Below are 20,243 nucleotides of genomic sequence, written 5' to 3' on the forward strand. Positions count from 1 at the left end.
AATGAGAAATCCTTTTAGAAGGAAATAGCTGTCAAAATGGAGGGGAAAATAGGATAGAGGTAGATCAGATCAAAATTCATGTATGAAGACCAAAGCCATGTCCTCTACCTAGGGAAGTGAGGGGTCTTCTTAGTGGAGTAAGTTGAGCAAGTACTGAGTTTAGATATAAGATTTAGACTGTCAATTACTATATCAAAATATTTTAAGATTTTTATGAAACTCGTGTTCTCAGGATGAGTTAAACTTAGTGCTCACTCTAATGACCACCAGCAGAACTATGTCAAATAGCAAAAGAATATCCAAATGTTCCTGTGAAGAAGACTGTGTGCTTTCCTTCAGAATAAATCATAAGGCCAGCAATTGTTAAGACGAGAAAGGAGGCTTGTTTGCTGTGTAACCAGAGTGACTAATCTTTCCACGTTGATTGTGCGTGAACATAATGCCTACTGTGTACAGAGAGAGCACTTTGCAGAGGAAATTGGAGGCTGGGTCCAGCCTGTAAGGATTATATGTGTTTTTTTGTTAGGCCAAAAATAGGGCTTATGAAAGGATTTGTTGGTTATCAAAGCAGTGTATTAATAAGTACAGAGCATGACATGAAAAATGGAAAAGTTTAAGCCTTAAAAAGAGTCCAAAACAAAGGAATGCTATAATTCAGATGGAAGAATAGCTTCTTGGAGGGGTGAGTTTTGATCTGAGTCTTTGAGGGAGATAATGGACCTGGATAGGAAATGCTCTATTTAAAAAAAAAGCACTTTTCTGTTTTAAAGCTTTTTTTTTTTTTTCTATATCAAGCCACTGGGTAGACAGTGTGATGGTTAAAGAGAAGTTAGACATGTCCCTACCCTCAAGGAGCCTACATTTCAAATGATAGAAAGTGCATACACAGCCCTGGCAAGTTTTGCTCAGTGGTTAGGCATTAGCCCATGGACCAAAGGGTCATGGGTTTGATTCCCAGTCAAGGGCATGTCCCTCAGTTGCAGGTTCCCCAGTCCCAGTAGGGGTACGGGAAGGAGGCAAACAATCGATGTGTCTCTCTCCCATTGATGTTTTTTCTCTCTCTCCTCTTCCTCCCTCCCTTCCATTCTCTCTAGAAATCAATGGAAAAATATCCTCTGGTGAGGATAAAGAAAAAAATAATAAAGTGCATACACATAGGAAACAGTCGCTGAAGCTTGGCTAACCTAGTGTATTATAAAGAGTAGAGATAATGTGGAAAAATTGGATATAGTTTGAATCTATAAAATGGGATTACAAAATATCTGCTTGACAGGTGTGTTATAATAAAATGAAATGACACGTAAAGTGTCTCACTTGGTAGGCAATTGATGTGCATGCTATCTCTCTCTCTCTCTCCTGTTATACTTCTCAGTTCCAAGGTAGTTTGTGGGAGAAGGGGGAAAGAAGAGATGCTTGAAGGATGCATAATTAATGAAACTGTCTGAAGAGGTGTGGCTTGTCTTGGGACTTGGAAGATGGTGGGGTTTAGTGAGTGAACATACATACAAAAAGATAGGAATACAGAATGTGCTTTTGGGAGTCCCAACAAGATTTTATTAATATTGAGTGGTAGACATGATTTGTTAGGCAGGCTTGGAACCTGGAGGGTGGCTGTGCTTATGTAGCATTCTTCTTCTGCCCAGATCCCAATTTTTCTAGTACTCTGACTAATTGTTTACATGTCACCATGTGTCAGCTTCTTTAGTAAATAGGAATCAGAAGTTTATCACCTTTGGGTTCCACATAGCAAATAGCATAATAGGTTACACATAGTAAGGCCCTCCATACATATTCATTCAGTTAGTAAAATAAACATTTAGGTGCATCAGAAACAAGGGCTGTTGAGGATGACATTATATGCTGATATTATATCAAGTTCTGTAGCACAGTGTGGGAGAAAATATTGTTGGGTGGAATAGTACAGTGTCATGGAGATGGCCAGATGCTGTTTTCACCTTGGCTTATTGGCTCATGTATCTTATGAACTTGAGCAAGTTCTTGTTCAATATGTACTTTTATCTGAGCCCATTTCTTAGTTGTCTGCTCTTCTGACCTTAGTTTCATCATCTATTGAATAACTAATGCCTCGCTCATAGAGTTGTGAAGATAAAGTGAAAACTAGCTCAGTGCTTGGCTAATATTGGGTGCTCACATAAATATTATTAATGATCATCATAATAGTTATTTTTGTTATTATTAATTCACATTGAAACATGCTTATGCACCTTTTTGGTGGCAAAATTCACAGTTATTCTATTAAAATATTGAGCAAAAACTGAAATAATGGACAGTACTATTCTATAGTGCTTCATTATTGACCCTGCTATATTAAAATGATGTTATGTCAAAATTTCATTTTTGGAAATAAAGACCTGTGACAACCTAAGGAGAATGCATCTTAAGCCCAATACTTTGCAGTAGGAATTCAAGGAGTGTTTTCCAGCACCTGCCTGGGGCTCTCCCAGGCCGTACAATAACTTGATTTCCTTGATCCTCACAGCAGTTCCGAAATTGTTGGCCATAGCTTTTTATCCTCATTTTTGCAGCAGCTGAGGGAATTAAGGCTCAGATGACAGCTTAGTGAGTGTGAAAGTCATTTATAGTAATGATAAAAAAGTTAAATTTTGAATCAGTGTCTACAATAACTAGGAAGTAAGATAAAGCAGGGTCATTATGAACACTGAGGAAGGATTTGAACAATGAGACTGTTTATATTAAGTTTGAATGTCATCTCATTAGTCTTTCAGCCTGTTGACTATGAAAAGTATATGTGAGTTTTTCAAAGATAGATACCGTTCCAGTAACATAGAGGCACAGAATGTCACATTTTGCTCTTTGTGGTTTTCACTAAAAATTTATGAACTAGTGTTCCAAAGAGATGACATCACACATCAGCAGTTAGTTGTCTGTAATGTTTTTTAAGCCCTTATAGAGCAGGTATGCTGCATAATAAATACAGACATAACTATGGACATTGTTTTGACTCGAGGGATTCAGTTTAGTGTTTTAAAAGCCCCATACTGTGATATAAAACAGCAACTTTGATTTCCACATACCCAGATTCAAACCTTGGAGTCAGCTTTGACAACATCACTCTGTATCCACATCAGTTATAAAATTCTGCATATTCTTGTCCCTTTATCACATTTCAAACCAAATGCCATTTCCTTCTTGAGGCCTGCCATGATCTTTCTTCTCCTACCTTGGCGCACTCCTGGTATTTGGCATTTAATCACTATTAGACTTACTTAGCCCTCTCCTGAGGGTGATTTTTACTTATATTTCATATGTCTCTTGGCCTTTCTTATGTCCTCTTTCAAAAAGTATCTATTTAGGTCCGTTGCCCATTTTTGATTAGGATATCTTCCTTTTGTTAAGTTGTATGAGTTCCCTGTAAATGTTGGAGATTAAACCCTTAGAGGTGATAACATTGGCAAATATGTTCTCCCATACAGTGGGCTTTCTTGTTGTTTTGTTGATGGCTTCTTTTGCTGTACAGAAGCTTCTTATTTTGATGTAGTCCCATTTGTTTATTTTCTCTTTAGTTTCTATTGCCCTAGGAGCTTTATCATTGAAGATATTGCTTCGGCATATTTCTGAGATTTTGCTGCCTGTGGATTCCTCTAATATTTTTATGGTTTCCTGTCTTATGTTTAAGTCCTATATCCATTTTGAGTTTATTTTTGTGTATGGTGTAAGTTGGTGGTCTGGTGCAGCCACTGTGGAGAACAGTGTCTCAAAACTAAAAATGGAGTTTCTTCAAAAAACTAAAATGGAACTCCCATTTGACCCAGTGATCCCACTTCTAGGAATATATCCCAAGAAACTAGAAACACCACTCAGAAAGGATATATGCAACCCTGTGTTCATAGCAGCACAATTTTCCATAGCTAAGATTTGGAAACATCCTAAGTGCCCATCAGCAGATGAGTGGATTAAAAAACTGTGGCACATCTACACAATGGAATACTATGCTGCAGTAGAAAAGAAGGAATTTTTACCATTTACAACAGCATGGATGGAACTGGAGAGCATTATGCTAAGTGAAATAAGCCAGTCCGAGAAAGATAAATATCACATAATCTCACTCATTTGTGGAATATAATGAACAACATAAACTGCTGAACAAAAACAGATCCAGAGACAGAGAAGCATCGATCAGACCGTCAAACCTCAGAGGGAAGGTAGGGGAAAGTGGGGGTAAGGGAGAGAGATCAACCAAAGGACTTGTATGCATGCATATAAGCCCAACCAATAGACACTGATACCAGGGGGGTGAGGGCATGAGTGGGGGCAATGGGGGGGATAAGGACACATATGTAATACCTTAATCAATAAAGAAAAAAAAAGAAAAAATAAATAAAAATAAAAAACAAACTATAATAAAATAATCTTTATTCCACTATGAGGCAGTGACCATACCATATTCATCAAGTGTTTTTACTGCCTGACTCAGTGCCTGGCACATTGTGGGCACTTTATTTCATGCATTAGTAGATGAATTGCTTTGATTCTGTTGGAACCCCATTTTTAAAATCAGAGATCATACTTCTTTATAATATTCAAAAGCTAAATGGAACAAAGAAGAAAGGAAAAACCGAGTATCCTATATAATAAAGAGGTAATATGCAAATTGACCATCACTCCAACACACAAGATGTGGACAAAAGATGGCCTCCACAAGATGGCCGGCAGGGAAGGGCAGTTGGGGTCGACCAGGCCTTCAGGGGAGGGCAGTTGGGGGCAACCAGGCCTGCAGGGGAGGGCAGTGGGGGGCGAACAGGCTGGCAAGGGAGGGCAGTTAGGGGTGACTGGGCCGGCAGGGGAGGGCAGTTAGGCGTCGATCAGGCTGGCAGGGGAGTGGTTAGGAGTTGATCAGGCTGGCAGGCAGAAGTGGTTAGGGGCAATCAGGCAGGCAGGCGAGCGGTTGGGAGCCAGCAGTCCTGGATTGTGAGAGGGATGTCAGACTGCCCGTTTAGGCCTGATTCCACTGGGATTGGGCCTAAACGGGCAGTTGGACATCCCTAGAGGGGTCCCAGATTGAAGAGGGTGCAGGCTGGGCTGAGGGACACACACACACACACACACACACACACACACACACACACACACACACACCTGTGCACAAATTTCATGCACCGGGCCTCTAGTAGGTAATAAACTTGAAAATATGTAGTTACTGTGGGCTTTGTTATTGTTGGCCAGACAAAAAGGTTAAACTAGAATCTTTTAGTTCACAAATGGTAACTTTGCTCCTAGTATTAGTAGATTTTTGTTGTTATGTAGTTTTATTTTTAAAGACCATAATAAATCTAACTAGATAAGGATTAAATGAATACTCCCAAACTAGATCTGTCTGTGACATTTTTCTTTATTGCACATTAAAAAACATTCTTTTTCAATCACAGTTTACATTTAGTATTGTTTTGTATTAGTTTCAACATACTGTATAGCAGCATAGTGTTTAGACAACCATATACTTAATGAAGTGTTCCCCTGTATATTTCCAGTACCCACCCAGTACCATACATAGTTATTACAGTACTAGTAGCCCGTTTGCACGAAGATTTGTGCAATAGACCTTCATTCACCTGGCTGCCTACACCAGTTTTCTGCCGGCACCAGGGACCCAGGCCTTGGCTGTGGCCACCGCCTTCTGCCTTTTTCAGGGTCGGGGCTTGGCCCCGGGCGGTGGCCTTGGGCTTGGCGGCACCCAACATCCTTGCTAAGGATCGAAGGAGCCGACCCCCAGTGGTTTCCTGCGATCCGTGCAGGCTGCCCACTGGTGCCCAAGGCCGGGAAAGCCTCCGCCCCAGGCTTTCCTGGCCTTGGGCTCGCCGCACCCAGCGTCCCTGCTACCGATCACAGGAGCTGACCCCCAGTGGTTTCCTGCGATCGGTGCAGGCTCCCCGCTGGTGCCCAAGGCCCGGAAAGCCTCGGCCCCTGGAACCCCCGGGAGCGGCGGGAGGGGCCCGGCCACGCCCCCCCGGGGTGCCAATTGCCCCAGGCACCCTGGGGAGCGGCGGCATGGGCCCGGCCACGCCCCCCCGGGGTGCCGATCGCCCCAGGCACCCCCGGGAGCGGTGGCATGGGCCCGGCCACTTGGCACCGCCATCTTGAACTTCTCAACGGCGGATATGCCACCCGGAGTCCCTCCCCCAGCCTCCTGCCGGCCCAATCGTGGGCATAGCGGAGGTGCGGTCAATTTGCATGTTTCTCTATTATAAGGTAAGATTATTGACATATTCTCTGTGCTGTACTTTACATCCCCATGACTATTCTGTTACTACCATTCTCTACTTCTCAGTCCCTTCATCTTTTTCACCCAGTCCCTCACCTCCCCTTCTGGAAGCTATCAGCCTGTTATCTGTATCTATGAGTTTGTTTCTGTTTTGTTTGTTCGTTTATATTCTTTAGATTCTACATATGAGTGAAATCATATGATATTTGTCTATCTCTGACTGACTTATTTCACTTAACATAATACCCTCTAGGTCCATCCATGCTGTCACATATGGTAAGATTTCATTCTTTATTATGGCCAAGTCATATTCCATTGTATATATGTACCATAGCTTTTTTAATTCACTCATCTATAATGAACATAGGGGTGCATATATTCTTTCAAATTATTGTTTTGGGTTTCTTCGGATAAATCCCCAGAAGTGGAATTGCTGGGTCATAAGACAGTTTCATTTTTAATTTTTTCAGGAACTGCCAAACTGTTTTCCACAGTGGTTGCACCAGTCTGCATTCCCACTAACAGTGCACGAGGGTTTCCTTTTTTCCACATTCTCTCTAGCACTTATTGTTTGCTGACTTATCAATGATAGCCATTATAATAGGTGTGAGGTGATATCTCATTGTGGTTTTGATTTGCACTTCTCTGATGATGTTGAGCATCTTTTCATATATCTATTGACCATCTGTATGTCCTCTTTGGAGAAATGTTTATTCAGGTCTTTTCCCCATATTTTAATTGGATTGTTTGTTTGTTTGTTTGTGTTGAGTTGCATGAGTTCTTTATAAATTTTAGATATTAACCCTTTCTTAGATGTATCATTGGTAAATGTCCTCTTATTCAGTGGGTTCTCTTTTCATTTTGTTGATGGTTTCTTTTGCTGTGCACAACCGTTTTCTTTTGATGCAGTCCCATTTGTTTAGTTTTGTTTGTTTATCTTCTTTGTCCTAAGATAAATATTAGAAAAAATATTACTAAGAGAAATGTCTGAGATTTTACTGCCCGTTTTCTCCTAAGATTTTTATAGTTTCAAGTCTTACATTTAAGTCTTACATTTATTATGATCTTATTCTTGTATATGGTATAAGGAGGTGGGTCTCTTTTATTTTTGTATATATTTGTCCAATTTTTCCAACACCATTTATTGGATAGGCTGTCTTTACCTCATTGTATATTTTTGTCTTCTTTGTCAAATATTAATTGACCATAAGGGCATGGGCTTATTTCTGGGCTCTATTCTGTTCCATTGATTCATGTCTGTTTTTATGCCAGTACCTTGCTGTTTTGATTACTATAGACTTGTAGTATAGTTTGTTATCTTGTACAGTGTTTCTCCAACTTTGTTCTTTTTTCTCAAGATTGCTGTGGCTATTCAGTGTGTTTTGTGATTTCATATACATTTTTGGATTATTTGTTCTAGTTCTGTGAAATACACCTTTGGTGTTTTGATAGGAATTGCACTCAATTTATAGATTGCTTTGGGTAGTATGGACATTTTAACAATGTTAATTTTTCCTACCCATGAGCTTTCATTTATTTGTATCTTCTTCATTTTCCTTCTTCAGTGTCTTATAACTTTCTGAGTACAGGTCTTTTACCTCCTTGGTTAAATTTATTTTTTGATGCAATTATAAATGGGACTTCTTCATTAGTTTTCTTTTCTGATGGTTTTTTATTGGTGTACATCTGTGACTTGTTATATTAGGTGAATTTTCTTCCCCCTAGATACCATTGTGAGGGATTATAGGTTTTGAAAATCAAAGTAGGAAACACTAGAGTTTGTGAAGAGTGTAGTATTCCTCTTTCTTTCTTTTTTTTTTTTTTTTTAATTGAGGAATATGAGATCACCATGCATATAAAACTCACCCAAGTGTAAGGCAGTAAAGTGAACCCTGACTAAAAGCAATCTGGATAATGAAGTGGAAAGTTTGTGTCTGAGTTGCCGAGAATCTTTCATTTTGCCTTGTGACTACAACAATTATGTTGTGATCTAAAAATTAAGAGGAGTTCTTCATGGTGAAGGCAGGGGGTTCTTCCAAGTGTCATGGTTGAAGAGCACTGAGTAGGTGCTTATTGAAGGATCAGTTCAGGAGGGATTTTATAATTATAAAAACTCAGGTTACCCTTGCTCATTTTTAGTGTTTCTTTTACTTTCTATTTAGATATTATTGAATTTTTTCTTGTTAGAGAGCAATGTTTAGTTTTGACCCTTCTCCAACTCTCCAAAACATAGAATACAATCTTAGTTATTGTAAGGAAAAAGGCAAAATGATCATTAAAATGTTGGTATTGCTTTGAGCAGTGATTATTGTTTAAGTGGTCTTCATTGAATAAAATATGCTAAGTTACACATATCTGTGCTTCTTAAAAACAAGCTTTTTAGACTCATATATTATAGTTTACTGCTCCTTTTATATTTAACATTATTTTTAGGTTGATTGTTTAGGTAATATTCAACAGGAATATTTAAATGTGTAACCTCACGGATAGCTGAAAGGTCCACGATACTAAAAGTTTAGCTGTGTAGGAGATGAAATGCATATACTAGTAAATATGTTAGGAATCTTTTATTATAACATGTAAATTAGCACTTTTGGACCAATTCTAACTTCAGGATTATTTTTTGTTCCTCTGCAATGCATTCCAGTTGACTCATTTATCAATTTTATGAGTAGCATAAATAAATTTAGTTCATCTGCCTATTTATATACTTTAAGTAGGCCAATGTAAACAGTTTCTTATCTGCCATATGTTGAAATGTTTTAGTAAAGTAAAGACAAAACTGGCTAGTCAACAAAGATGGCATTGAGTTTCATTGTTTTGGAAAAAAAAAGTCAAGTGAACGAGATGCCTGTTCATCTGGTTCTTTAAATATCATCAACAAAAGTATCAGAATGTGTCTCCAAGGACAAAGGCGGAGTTTTCCCAGCTTTGATTGGTTGCTGCCTGCTCCTGTCCCACAGTCATCCTTAATAGGCTTTGGGTAGATTGGAATCACACAAGCAGGGTGACATTTATTGCTTTCCTACTTGTTTCTTTTCACTGAGCCCTGAGATTCTCAAGGAGTCACTGTAAAAGATTTCTTTCATTTCGTCCATGATCTACGAGAGGGGATCATACTAAGAAGAGCAGGCATGAGTTTGAGTGCGAGGAGAGTCACTCTGCCTGCAATAACACCCTTAGTTCTACAGACGAGGGTATGTACTGCTTTTCCTGTTTTCCTTGCTGTTTTTTTTTTTTTCCTTGTTACCGTGTGTTTATTAATATGTTGGAGACTTTAGTTACATATCCTGAGAGAGACTCTAATTCCTTGAGGCTACAGGTAATTAAAGAATATGTTATTGGCTTTAGACTAAGGGAAAAAAACAAAAACATCTTTGCTAGAACATCTCTGTAGTAAAAGCTCCCTGTAAAAGCAGTTCAGTCTCCATTTCAGGGCATTGTGATTTAGAGACTGTATTGAAGCTTTTACTTTTTTTTCTTCCTTCTATTGTAACTTCAGGCCTCTTTGCCTTGAGTGCAATAGGAAATCTGCTAGCTATTATGTTTTCTATTTGTTTACTGAGGAACAGTTTCTTTGTTTGACTATAATTTCTTATACATCCATCTTCATTTTTTTATGGACTATATAATTGTTTTTACTGCTTACACATGTAGCTCCAGTTTATTACTCTCTGGTTTCTACCCATTTGGATTGAGTTTCTCCCTATTTGCTTAAGAAAAACTTTGCAGTAAATTTCCCTGTGAAAGGGCTTTCTGTTAATTATTAATGCAATCAAGCCTGTGTATGAAAATAGTTTTTCTGTTAGTTTTTTGCAAAGATTATTTTCATGACTTGCAGCAGTATATTTTATAAGGTAATAAATACACTGTGTAATGTACCATTTAAGTAAAACTGAATATACTAAACTTCTCTTGAAATTGCACCAAATAAGAATATTGTATTGACTTCTTTAAAGAATCAAATATCTTGCATAGAAAAAGAAAGCACAAAAGCACATTTTTGGCAATATTTTCTCTGAATTATTTTGGTGCTACCAGAAACTTCAATACTTATTTCCATACCCGACTTTTAATAGTTAACTGTTAGTTAACTATTAGTGTATTCCACTAAGTCAAAGGTCATGGTTTAATTTATTTGAAAATGACAACTCTAACGATTAAGATGGATTTTAAAAAATAGAAGTATCTCTCTATTGTTATTTTCAACTTTTAGGTTTTCAACTTGCTTTCTTATCCTATCCACCAATTTATTCACTAGGGACATTTTACTTGGCACTGGAATAGTATATGGTAATTTTGCCAATGTTTGTTCATAATCTTTCTTGATGCCTTTCTCTCATTTTATTATTTTATTATCATTTTTTAATATATTTTTTATTGATTTCAGAGAGGAAGGAAGAGGGGGAGAGAGATAGAAACATCAGTGATGAGAGAGAAGTATTAATCGGCTGCTTCCTGCACCCCCCACACTGGGGATTGATCCCACAACCCAGACATGTGCCCTGACCGGGAATTGAACCATGACCTTCCTGGTTCATAGTTGGATGCTCAACCACTGAGCCACGCCGGCCGGGAATTTTCTCTCATTTTAAGCAAATTTAATTTAAAATATTTTGCTTTGAATCTTTATTTTGATTTAGGCTTGGCAGTGCATTGATGATGATCATCTAGGTTTTCTTAATCACTAGGGATGTGAAAAGGCATATTAACATAAATCAAATCTATGTTCTTATGTTTTTCTTCTTTGTCCAGTTAATATTGCAGTGCAGATTGACCATGAAATGCTCTTCATGAGGATTTTTGGACAGGGTGCTGGTGTGGTGGAAAGCATACCACCTGGACTCTCCATTTACTGGCTCTGTGACCTTGGCATGTCACTTAGACTCTCAGAGACATTATTTCCTCACCTGGATGATAACAGCTGAGAGATTCCCAGTCAGTGCTCTCTTAAGTCTTATTTGCATGTAGTTCTGTGAATCAAATAATATATTTTGCATTTCCATAGTTACAGAAAAAATACCATTTTTTTTAATTTTCGGAGAGTATAAAACATTACAAAAAGGTGCTGTCATTTTTAAGGACTTGGAGCAGTTAGTCTAGGGAAAGTGGTATGAGTACACCTTGGCGCTGCCTGGTGAGTCGCAAACCAAGAGTAGTCTGGAAAGCTGTGGTTATAACTGATGTTAGTTTTGAACTGCCACTGGACACATCATTGGGATTTCTCTTGGTCTTTTGATAATAAGCTTCTTGCTAGGTTTCTATTATAATAATTACAGAAGTCAGAATTCCCTAAGCCCAAATCTATGTTACTCCTTTCCATTGAGTATAGATATTAAATGTTCATATATTTTAGCCCATTGTCATTTGCAGAAAGCACTTCTTTCACCTGATATTGTAACCCCCAAAGGACCCATTGTCTATAAAATTGTTCTGAAAATTTTAGAACCTCTTATTTCAAAAATTTAAAAATTTTAGAAACCTCTTATTTTTCTGGCTAAAAAACATACATCTGCTCTGATTACAGCATACTTCTTTTTTCCCTCCAACAAGATAGAAAATAATTCCACACTTGTAATTAACTTGTCATTTTCTGTATGCACCATAATATGCTGCTTTTACAAATCAGTACAAGCATTTCTCAGAGTATTTTTGGAGCAGCTTTTTACGTTCCCAAGAAGGCAGGTACTTTTCCCACAGGTTTGGCATAAAGTTTGCTCATCTTTAATGAGTAGTTCTTGCCAAATAATTATCCAACTGGAATCCTAATCATTTGAAAAGCTGAGGACATTTCTGAAAATGCTCAGCAGCACTTGGGAGTACATTTCTAATCAGTTAGTGTATCTGGCTGTAAGAGTCTCCTGAGAGTGATTGGGAAATTGAATTTTAAATATGGCCCTCAACATTGTATGGGTCTTTTTTTGTGGCAGATCAAATACACTTTGATTTTTGTGGAACCGAGTATTTTGATAGATTTCCCATCAAGCAAATTGTAAATAAATTTTTGGCTTTCTCTAATTGTATTTAGAACTGATTTCCTCGATTCTAGTGAATCAAAATTCTAGTGAAGATGGTTTTATCACATCTCTTATAAATTATCAGATCCTCACCAAAGGTTTTGAATGAATCCTTTACCTCATTTTTTTCTCAGATAACTACTAGGTTATGCTTTTTTTTTTTCAGATGAGAAGACTGAGTCTCATGGGTGTGAGTGACTTACGCAGGGTCACTCAAAAGGTCAATGACAAAGCTAGAAATAGAATCTAGGTCTTGTGACTTCCTGTGTTTCTCCTAGATACCTGTTACCTCCTGAAGTTAATATGTCAATGAAATTGCCTTATAGTGTGTGTAATTACCATTCAACTTCTAGTCTGGAATTAGTTTAGGCAAATTCTTTCATCTTTCTTTGTACCTCCACCAACTCCCATATACTCTAGTGTAGAAAACACATTATTCAGAAAGCAATTGTAGGCAACAGAATGAGTGTGTTTGTGTGCCTGTGTGTGTGTATGTGTGTGTGTGTGTGTGTGAGAGAGAGAGATTTAGAGAGACAATTTATACCCAGAGCGCTAGATTGGTACATTGCATCAAGAAAACACTTTAAGGTTCCAAAGAGTTAACTAAAGACTCAAGCTAACTAAATTGTAAGGTATACATTAAGTGCAAAATAAAATCCGCATTTTTTTTTATAGAAAGGCTGCAAAGTCATAAGGCCAGATGTCTATATTCTGGTTCTGTGGGTAGAAATGTTTCATGCCTCTATCAGATTAATGTTGTTTTGTAGATTATGCTTTCAGGCATTTCTGCATTCTAGACTATAGTTACAGAGATGTTGATAAACACACACAGTCCTGAAGAGTCTCAAATCTCAGAGGAAAAGGAATAATTTTTAGGATATATGTTTCTTAAGATTCATATCCTTTTGAAAATATGAAGTTCGTGAGTCTAATATGGAGTAGTGCCATTTAACAGAATATTTAGTCCCCCTCTATACAAGAGAATAGTTTGTTATATTAATTACCTTCATACAATTAGAATCATTGCTATATTTAAAAAAAAACTGAACACGATTTTGCAAAGAATGAAACATCATATCACTATTTTGTTCAGAACCTTTCAGGTACGTGAAGAATCAGTCCAAATGTATGTTGCATTCACTGTGCTTCAGGGCCTGGACCTACCACAGTTCCCCAACTTCACCGTGACACCTCCCTCCCGCACATTGTTTTTCTCCTTGTGCCCCCAGCAGCATTCGCTGTTTGTCCTTCTGTGCGTCTGCTCCCAGGCTTGTGCTCAGTGGCCTATAGACCACTCCAGGCTCCTGTTTGTTTTTCCAAAGGTGGCTTATTGCCTGTGTCTGAGCTCTGGTACCATCGTGAAGCCTGGAATACTCTTTCTCATCCATTTTAATGGTGTCTCCATTCAGCATCAGTGGACATGCCTTTGTTACTCATTTCTCAATTCAGTAACTACTGTCATGTGACCAATTTTATTGTTACCTTTTATGATATTTAAGTCTTATTAGCTATCTTATGCTTTCTGGCTTTTCAAATTTCACTTCAAGTCTTCTTTGTGTATCTGGGGTATTTTTTGTGTATCTTACCCTATTTGGTTTATAAAATTTGTCTCGTTTTGTCTTCCAACTAGGTTTTTTAAATTTAAGGGAAAGGCTCTTTAAACAAACTGCTTTGTCAGTTCCAGGCTGAATTTAATTTTATGTAATCATAGAACTCAAAAGAAGCATATTAAAGAGGGAAGGTAGTTATTTTTCTTTTACTTTACAGGAAGAATCAGTCCAAAGCGAATGTGGCAGCCTCACAATGTGCTCAGGCCACTATGCTTCTTGCTTTCTCTCACATCTTCCTTAGTGTGTGTCCCTTTCCTTTTAAGGAAAGATAAATGCAAATCTGCAGGCATCCTGTTCACATTCCTGGCATGCAGCATGCGGAGGACCTAGGGCATGCCGGCCAGTTCTGTGGGATGTTAGTGTGCTGCTCCGAAATAACCAGGAGCGTCTGCTTATGTCCTACTGGCCAGGACTGGGTCACATGGTCAACCCTGGACACAAGGGAGGCCAGGACATGTAGGTTTTGAACTCAACTCATTGCCCTCCTCAAATCCTCACCCAATCAGGATTCATTAGGAAGGGAGAAGGGAAGGGTGGCTCCTGGTGGGCAACTAGCCATTTCCACTACAAGTAGCTTGGATATATTAGGCATCCAGTATGTATTTGTCCCTTGGATTTTTATTGTTGTTACAACAGATACAAAATATGATTCTGATTTTTGAACAAACGTTTTCTATTTCTTGTATGCAGATAGTAGAAGGGGTGCTGAGTGGGGGGAGAGCAGGTTTGCCGAGTAGGGGAGTTAGTGAAAATCCACAGATGGGGCCCTGAATTCAGATGGTTGGCTTGCTTGGAAGGTGGCCGCGATGTGGTAGTGAGTATAGTTATTGCCCAGAGCTCTCGTTTTTTGCCAAACCTTGATCTTTCTGCTGCCCTTTTAACTTTTTATACAGGGTCACTTACAGCATATTCACCCAGGAAGGGTGCCACTGAGATGGGTGGATTTTGTGTTTTCACATTTTTTTTTTCCTGAGAAGTGAGTTTTTGAGAAGTGGTGTAGTAGAGATCGTGTGTTCTGGAGCCAGGAAGTCCTGAGTGTGAGCTCAGCTCTGTCACTGATCAGTGGTATGATGTAAGGTACCTCTTTTATACCTTTCTGAGAGTCAGTTTTTCTGTCTTGGAGGTAATGATGCTTCTATACAGAACAGTTGTGAGGATAAATAGGGTAGATATTTAATAATACTTGCCATATAGGAGCTCAGCAAATGTGAATTGCTACCCCATCTCCAATTTGTAAAATGGCATGTTTTACTAGTTTCATAAACACTTAACACTCTCCCTATTTCTATGAATGGACTTTAATTTGAATTAAAAAATATTAAACCCACTATTGTATGCTGATAAGTGGTGGTTAGGTGCTAATAGGGGGTTATGTTAGTTCTCCTTTTACTATCCTAGGGAGTGTCTGGTAGGGACTCATGGGTTGCATATTTGAAAGAAGTAGAATTGGGCCTCGTGTGCAGACATGTTCCAGTAGACAGAGGTGTCATTGCTGTAATGTTAGTGACATGATGGCAGGGCTGTGTCACTTTTCATCATCACTGGACTTAAGGTGCAGAGTGGGTATAAATTACTATCAGTTCAACAAACACAATTTTTAACAAAATAAAATTGGGCTCTTCTGGCACTCACCTGCTACTGACCTTTCTTCTGTACCTTTGTCTGTCTGTCACAGTCACATCATTTTCCTTGGGTTTCATATCTTGTGGTAAAAAGTCATGTGCCCAAGGCTCGCCTCAGCTGGTCCACCTGCCTTTTTGTTAGCATATCCAGCCCCAGCTTGCTGCTGTGGACAGTTTGGTGTACGCACTGCCTTCCACACACACCAATAAAAATAAAAACAGCCATCAGCTGTTCAGCACTGATTACACATTCCCTTTAATCCTCATAAGAACCCTGTAAGGTTGAGGGACAAGTTGGGAGGAGGAAAATGAGGCTTGGAGAAGGTAAGTGTCTTACCCAAAGTACACCACTAATGTCAAAGCACATCTCTAATATCAGCTGAGTGCTCTCAGTTTGCCAGTTGGTCCGTGTTCCAGAATGAGGAATCTGAAGCTTGTAGCTGATGAGCTGGCAGTCTAGGATCTGCTCACAGAGTGGGCTCCAGCGTCCATCACTGCCGTGAGCACCTGGACTGAACTTGCAAGAGAACAGGGCCCGTGCCCCATATCACTTTATAAACTACAGCACTTGGTCCACATTTGGCAGTGAAGGCAGATTAAAAATAGCTGGCTGGTTAACAGTCTCAGACTCTTGCTGGGGCAGTCTTAGGGCCGGTCTCCTGGCCGTGCCCCAGCACCCTAAGCCAAATCGAGAAAATAAGCATCTCTTTTTGGCAGAAAAGGGAAGCAAGACCTTTGGTAATTTCAGATGTTAAACCCTCTGAGAGGATAAAGATTTTCTATCCCTGTAGGATATTAAAAATGCTTGCTCTTGGCCGAAACCGGTTTGGCTCAGGGGATAGAGCGTCGGCCTGCGGACTCAAGGGTCCCAGGTTCGATTCCGGTCAAGGGCATGTACCTTGGTTGCGGGCACATCCCCAGTAGGGGGTGTGCAAGAGGCAGCTGATCGATGTTTCTCTCTCATCGATGTTTCTAACTCTCTATCCCTCTCCCATCCTCTCTGTAAAAAATCAATAAAATATTTTAAAAAAAATGCTTGCTCTTAAGACCGCTCCAAAAGAGAAATTAAAAATCCATTTTGGCAAAAATAGCATTGTTAGTAAGTGATTGTAACTTCCTACTTGGACATCCATATTTGGACACATACATTCAGTTGTTTTTGTGAACATGTCAGGAATAGTATCTCACCGTATCTGAAGTCAAATTAGTTTAGGTAGTTCTGTCAAGATTTGAAGAAAAATTTTGACGTTACCATTCTAAATGCCAGAGAGAACCTCCCCTTGAGATTCCAGGTGTGGTGACTTTCACACACACACACACACACACACACACACACACACACACACACAGTATGTACAAACAAATTCATATTGAGGTATAAGATGTAGACATGATTTACCTTAAAAATTCAAAGAATTAAGAATATTTAAAAACAGGTATAAACTTTATTACAAAGCTTGTAATTATATTAAACAGGACCTCCATAAGGTTAATAGTGTTCAAGTTGTAATTTGCAAACCACCTTATTTCTTCCTCTTTTTTTCACCTACTGGGAAATCGAGACTCCCTCTGCTGGCTATTTCAGTATATGCAACTTTCCTGGCAAATTATGCTAAGGAAAGTGAAACAAAGGAAAACATTTTTGGACATTCAAAAAGCTAGGTCTTTGGGACACAAAAGCATTTTTATGTTCTGGTGTTCAGTTATCTAACACTTGCATCTACGATGTTCTGTAGAAGTAGCAGCTTAAAGGAGCATGCAAGTTGGATGAGAAGAGCGGAGGGAACAGGGTCAGGTAGGAGCCCAGAGACAGGTTCCCCGGCTGGCTCTGCCAGTGACCAGCGGGGATCCCTGGGCAAGTCACACCCTCTCAGCCTCAGCTTCTTCACTGGCAAAATGAGAGGATTTTAGTGGGTGTTCTCCTAGAGCCCTTCTAATGAGTACACTGTAAGATTCTAACAGCATTGATTCCATTTCTTTCACAGGAATATGTGCTACACGTGTTTTACACTGACCTAAAGTAAATATTTAGAGAAATGAAGCAAAGGTAAAATTACAAAACTGTATACAAACCATTTGTTCCTCATGCTGTCACAGCATGGGAATGTTAGGTTTAGAAAGTGATATTTTGTTTGCTATTATAAGTTTGTAAAATAATAACCCTACATGTCCCAGAAAGACTGAAAACCGCCTGTTTCATTGATTCGGTGAAAGCTTAAATTATAAGGTGCATCATTATTTTATATGCTTCTAATTAAACTATGACAGACCATTGATGGTAAATTACATCTCAGTGTCAGGGAGGTTAAATGTGAGAAAATGTGCTTATAGGAATCCGTAAGATAAGGTAGTTCCTAACAGTGCTTCAGCTGATGCCAGCCAGCTCAAGAATTGAACAGTGTGATGTGTCCTGGCTTCCAATAAATCTCTTTCCTCCCCTTGTGCCATCCCCTCTGTCTTCTAAACACTCATCCTCTCCTCTTCAACTTGTCTTTCTTTCTCACCATGTGAGACAGTTTTTAACTTTTTTGCTGAGACATGTCCGGTGGTTATTCCGGGAAGAAATGATTGCTTAAAAGGTGAAATGAGACACTGGGGCAACACTGCGTCCAACATAAGCATGACCAGTGGTTTTTTGCTTTAAATATGAATACGCATTAACACTTGCAAAGGTCTTTTCACTTCGAGGTTGGATTAGTCAGCACTGGCATCTTCGCAGGAATTGTACGTGTTTCAAGAACACCAGGCCTCAGAGAACACTCCTTTGATGGAGTCATTGGGCGCTTATGGGTGGGATTTGTGATTTGACCCCCTTTATTATTCATATTGGATTTAGGTTCTAGGATAACATTTATATGTGCATATGTTTATGTGTGTGTACCTCTACATCCATGGTTTAGGATATGTTTGGACTTAGTTTTTAGTTGGACTTCTTTCATGATGAAATTGGAGCTGTGTGGTGTGTGTTTTTATTACTCTTTTTTTTCTTGACCACATAACAGAGCAAACTGAAAGGGCTTCCAATTTCTCTTTGTAACATCTCATCCCCTCTAGGGAGAAAGGAGGCCCAAGGAAAGGACAGTCTGCAAGGCTCTTGGCCTGAGGTACGGATTGCAGAAAAGTAAAGAACAGAGTAGGGGAGTAGAGTAGAGCCGAGGGGCACTGAGGAACTTTCTGGGCCTCCCTGTCCCTGCAGACTGGCTTTCTTCTCTTGGCTGGAAGCCTCGCTGTGGCATGATTTGGCAGTGTCACGGATCCAAGCTGCCAGGTGTGGCCATGCTAAATCCTCTGCCCTGCCAAGTGTGGCATTTCCAGTAGTGAAGCCATACTGGTCCTCTTTGGCCTGGCCTGATGCTGGCCGGGACACGAGTTCATACCCAGAACTCCTGTAAGGTCTATAGGGGCCACAATAACACAGGTCCTTTCGCCCTGCATTAGTTCCTCTCTTTTACCCAGTCATGCCCTGTGAGTTTCCTGTTGAAATGTAGTAACATGGGAATGTACACAATTCAGTTTTTGCCGAGGAGGTATGGGGGTGATTCATCCTGTGAGACCTTGAGGATTGCAGACTAATAGGAAGAGCCTGGGCCAGTGGTGACTTTTGATGAAATCGCATCGCCAAAACCCCGAACTGCCTGCCTCTGGTTTCGGATGTGAGAAAAAACAACATGAAACCTAAATTTTGTAGGGTAGCTTTTCTGTTACTTGTAGTTGGGCGGCTTCCTAAATGATTAAATCATCATGTGGTTATTTATCCTTATTTTTTACCTCTTTGTAATCATATGCTTGTAAAACTATCATTTAACACTTAAGCGCCCAGCCTGTTTTGTCTTCCGGACAGAAAGTATAGTGTCAGTCACCGGTGACTGACTGGGCGCTTAGCGTGTTAAATGTAATTCTATATTTTCATTCATTGAAAAAGGGTACCCTGTCATTTATGTATCTTAAAAATGATCCCTTATTGTCGTGGCCCCCTCTCTAGTTGGCACTGATGGAAACCAGTGTTCAGCAGTGCTGGGCCTTTAAAGATGCTCCTCCCACAGGCACCTGTGATTGCTCAGCTGGTCCTCATAACTCTGTCCCTCTGATCTTGGCATAGTGCTCTGTTTACTGTTCTCTACATATTTTTGCTCTTTCAGTCCTCAGTATCTTTGCTCATTATATTTGTCCCACTCAGATATCCTCCTACCTTCTTCTTTTTTTGCATTTTCACAGATTCCCAGGCTTGAAATGGACCATCAAAGTCACCTGGCCCACCTTTGTTTACTTCACATATTTCATGAAACCTTGCCTATCTTTTCTATTTGGTCCATATGTTTCTGTTCTTCTTTAGAAGTTTTCAGACCTTGCCCTAGCTGGTTTGGCTCAGTGGATAGAGCATCAGCCTGTGGACTGAAGGGTCCCGGGTTCGATTCTGGTCAAGAGCATATGCCCGGGTTGTGGGCTTGATCCCCAGTAGGGGGTATGCAGGAGGTAGCAGATCAATGATTCTCTCTCATCATTGATGTTTCTCTCTCTCTCTCCATCTCCCTACCTCTCTGAAATCAATAAGAAAATATATTTAGAAGTTTTCAGACGTTGTGAAGTTTCAAAGCTGCTATTTTGGAATCCCTAATATTGTTTCCTACAGGGCTACACATGATGGTTTCACTCATCACTAAAATCATGTTTGTTTGTTCACTATGTGCCCGGAGCTGTGCTAACTGCTGGGGATATAGTGGGAAGCAAACATTGACATCATCCCTGCGATCAT

General features: G+C 39.5%; 1 protein-coding gene across 3 annotated transcripts in view; it reads left to right on the forward strand.

The window, feature by feature from the left end:
* Positions 1–20,243, forward strand: part of GRB14 (growth factor receptor bound protein 14) — a 127,444-nt gene that overhangs the window by 58,587 nt on the left and 48,614 nt on the right. The window contains exon 1 of one of the 3 annotated variants that reach the window (XM_079782842.1): positions 9,146–9,438. The exons of the other annotated variants lie outside the window; for them this stretch is intronic. Coding sequence (XP_079638968.1) covers positions 9,376–9,438 — 63 coding nt within the window. The 5' untranslated portion in view covers positions 9,146–9,375. Of the gene's footprint in view, positions 1–9,145; positions 9,439–20,243 lie in introns of those variants that run through there. 3 annotated transcript variants of the gene reach the window in all.

Source organism: Cnephaeus nilssonii (assembly GCF_951640355.1).
Source record: "Cnephaeus nilssonii genome assembly, chromosome: 10".
NCBI classification, from domain to species: Eukaryota; Metazoa; Chordata; class Mammalia; order Chiroptera; family Vespertilionidae; genus Cnephaeus; species Cnephaeus nilssonii.